The sequence below is a fragment of the Oculina patagonica genome, unplaced genomic scaffold (assembly GCF_052425735.1).
Source record: "Oculina patagonica isolate OP01 unplaced genomic scaffold, crgOcupat unplaced267, whole genome shotgun sequence".
In the NCBI taxonomy this organism is placed as follows: Eukaryota; Metazoa; Cnidaria; class Anthozoa; order Scleractinia; family Oculinidae; genus Oculina; species Oculina patagonica.
In genome coordinates, this window is record NW_027558109.1 from 7,294 (window position 1) to 10,334 (window position 3,041).

The window sequence follows — 3,041 nt, forward strand, 5'->3', positions numbered from 1 at the left end:
GTCCCTAATTAACAGCTTTGACAGAGTCAAAACTACCATTCATGACCACTCGCAGCATGCACTCGCATGCAGATTTAATGACGCAAGAACTACAGATCTTTCATGATTTTTTTAAAAGTGACACAAGCACTGAAGATAAGACACTTTAAAAAAGATTCAGGAAAACAAAATACTTAATACCCGTATTTCGGCAAAAAGATACCGAATACCTTGGTTAAAAACACCCAAGATACCGTATACCCAAAACCCCTGGCCGGGCCTGAATACTAGACGTGTAAACGGACTCTGTGCGTGCAAATGTTTTCATTTAAGAATTTTTTGCTTTATGCAAATTAAGAAACTCTATAATTGACATTGCATATTTAATTTTATCTCAGGCTTGATAATGGTATCAAGATGATGCCTAAACGTCGACTTATTTCTATTATACTGGTTCGCATGTATATGCTTTACAAAATCCCTTCTGATAAAATGGCATAGCAATAGATAAATATTCTCAATCGTGCTTATAAATTGCTTTTTACATTTTTGCAGAAACATTGCATCAACAAACAAAGATACATAAGCGAAATTTTCACCAACAAGAGTCGCATGATTTCTTCTTTGCGAATCTTCTTCTACAGGTCTAGTTAGGTCTAATCGTTCTTGTTTTCACGCTTCTCTGCAGCAGCCTGAGCACGCGAGTCGAAGCTTCCTTTCCCAACTCCGTCACCATGTTCTTTGGCCCCAGCACTCTGAAAACGAGCTGCATCTTCTGTATAAGTCATGAAGCTCTTGGGTTCTTCACCAAACCTTCGGCCTTGTTCGTCTTTGTTCTCGTGTTCACGTTTATCTGCAGCAGCCTGAGCACGCGAAGCAAAGCTTCCTTTGTCAACCCCGCCGCCAAGTTGTTTAGCCTCAGCACTCTGGATACGAGCTGCATCCTCTTTAGTCATCAAGTTCTTTGGCTTTCCGCTGGACTGTTTTCCTCCTTTCTTCGTTTTCTTGCTTTCGCGCTTGTCTGCAGCTGACTGAGCACGCGCAGCAAAGCCTCCTTTCTCGACCTTGCCGCCATGTTGTTTTGCTTCAGCACTCTGAATACGAGCAGCATCTTCTTTAGTCATTGGATTCTTGGGTTCCTCACCGGACTTTTTGCCTCCTTCATTGTCCATTCTTCTGCTATGTTGTTTCTTAATTCACTACAAAAAGTATATATGAAACTTTCAAACAACCCACTTTCCATTATGATAAGCAAACTTTACGTCAAATTCGGCCATAACCGTTAAAACAATCTACCCAAATTTCAAAGCTAGTGTCATATTTCCGTTATATTAAGGCAAACAGGTTTTAACCGAAGTATTGTAGTTATCGATAATTTTATGCTCAAGAAAATGTACGCTGACTACCAGAATTCATTTAACAACTCATAAATTTGATTTAGGCCTGGTTCACACTAGTGACATAACGACATAACGGCACGGTCACGCAAATGCTAAAAACACCTCACGTTGATGTTTTATGTCACCAGTGTGAACAACATGACATAGCGACATAGTTGGAGCATAATGACATAACTATTTCTTTTTGTCATTATGTCCATGTCGTTATGTCATTATGTCGCTAGTGTGAACCAGGCCTTACTGAACTGCTTAGACTTTCTCGACTATTGTTTTTCTTTTTACTACAAGCAGAAGGACACTGAATGGAATATTGCTACACCTTGTTTATGGTGTACTTCAACAACATCTAGTACCAATCGTTTCATTCTGCTGTCACGTAAATTAAGAGGGTTGTAACTTTTTTACATGAACACCATGTTTGAAATAAGGGTTAAAGTCAAACAAAAACAAGAGCATAGTACACCCAAACTTATATTGTTTTAACTGCCAGATTTTTATCTGGAAATGTAAAATGCACAACGCAACATTTCTCCCAAGATTGAAAACTAGCTTTTTCCCTTTCCTTTCACGTTACGTCACAACAAAAACCATTTCTTAATTTGCATGTAAAGTAAAGCCATGTAAATACCTCTGCCTCTTTTTCTCTCGTTTTTTTTTTCTCATTTTATTTAGATCTCTGTACTTTCTCTCCTTTTTTTCCTTTGTAATATTTGTAAATAAAGTAAGATAAATAAACGTAAACACCATTGTAAGTATATAGATTGCTGAAATGTAAGTGATGTGACTGTATTTTGACCGTCTAAGTACCCCGTTGTAATTTTAATGCTAATGTTATCCGGTAGAGTACAGTATTGTAAGCAATGTTTTAAGTATTGTATTTCCGTCGATGGTTATGATTCTCCAATGCAGCAAAGGCTTAATCGTTTAAGGAGATGGACTTTGCAGACGAACATATGCAATATGGGCCTTTTCTATGTTTAATCGCCTGCAATTCGAAATCTTGAGCGTTTTTTTTTTTCATATCTTCAAAATGTCTGATGGAACGAGAGAAAAGGAGAAGATAATTATGCAAAACAGAAAAAAAAAAAAAAAAAATCGGTTACAATGGACAAACTTGCTTAAAGGACAATTTCACAGCGCGTATGATCGAGACTCTCATTTAACAACCACAAAGATATTTACCTATACTTTCAATATAAATAATTCTACTGGAAAAGCTATGAAAGTAGAAGAAAAATTCACCTACCTGGAATAAGACGAAATATATTTTTTATCTCCAAACACAAATTCTAATTAAAATCTTATATTATCACCACGTTTCTTCTTTGTAAATAAGCGTCTTCTTTGCTTTTTGGTGCTTTTTTTGCTGTAAACAATCGTTTCTGAGAAAACTACGTCAGCATAAAATTATGAGTAGCAATTTTCTCGGAAAGAAACTTTACTTTCCATGCATAAACATAGCCCTAAAACAATGACCGCGTCTGGACGCGTGAATGCAATGTTTTCTTCTCTTTTGTTTTGACGGTGATTTAGTCTGTAAAGGTGTTTCCCAATTTAAGCCAAGATTTTCATCATTCCTTGTCAATATAGCTTGGTGGAGGCTACGTTTATTTTAAGTGAAAGTCTCGACTATGAATCACTCGCTGATGGGCAAAATGTACT

General features: G+C 36.8%; 1 protein-coding gene across 1 annotated transcript; it reads right to left on the reverse strand.

The window, feature by feature from the left end:
- Positions 1 to 271: 271 nt before the first annotated feature.
- On the reverse strand, positions 272 to 2,744 carry LOC144640348 (uncharacterized). The gene is made up of 2 exons (XM_078499518.1): positions 2,626 to 2,744; positions 272 to 1,178 (listed from the first exon to the last, which is right to left on the reverse strand). Exon 2 carries the CDS (start codon positions 1,149 to 1,151, stop codon positions 636 to 638), a length of 516 nt encoding a protein of 171 aa, XP_078355644.1. The 5' UTR covers positions 1,152 to 1,178; positions 2,626 to 2,744; the 3' UTR covers positions 272 to 635.
- Positions 2,745 to 3,041: the final 297 nt, after the last annotated feature.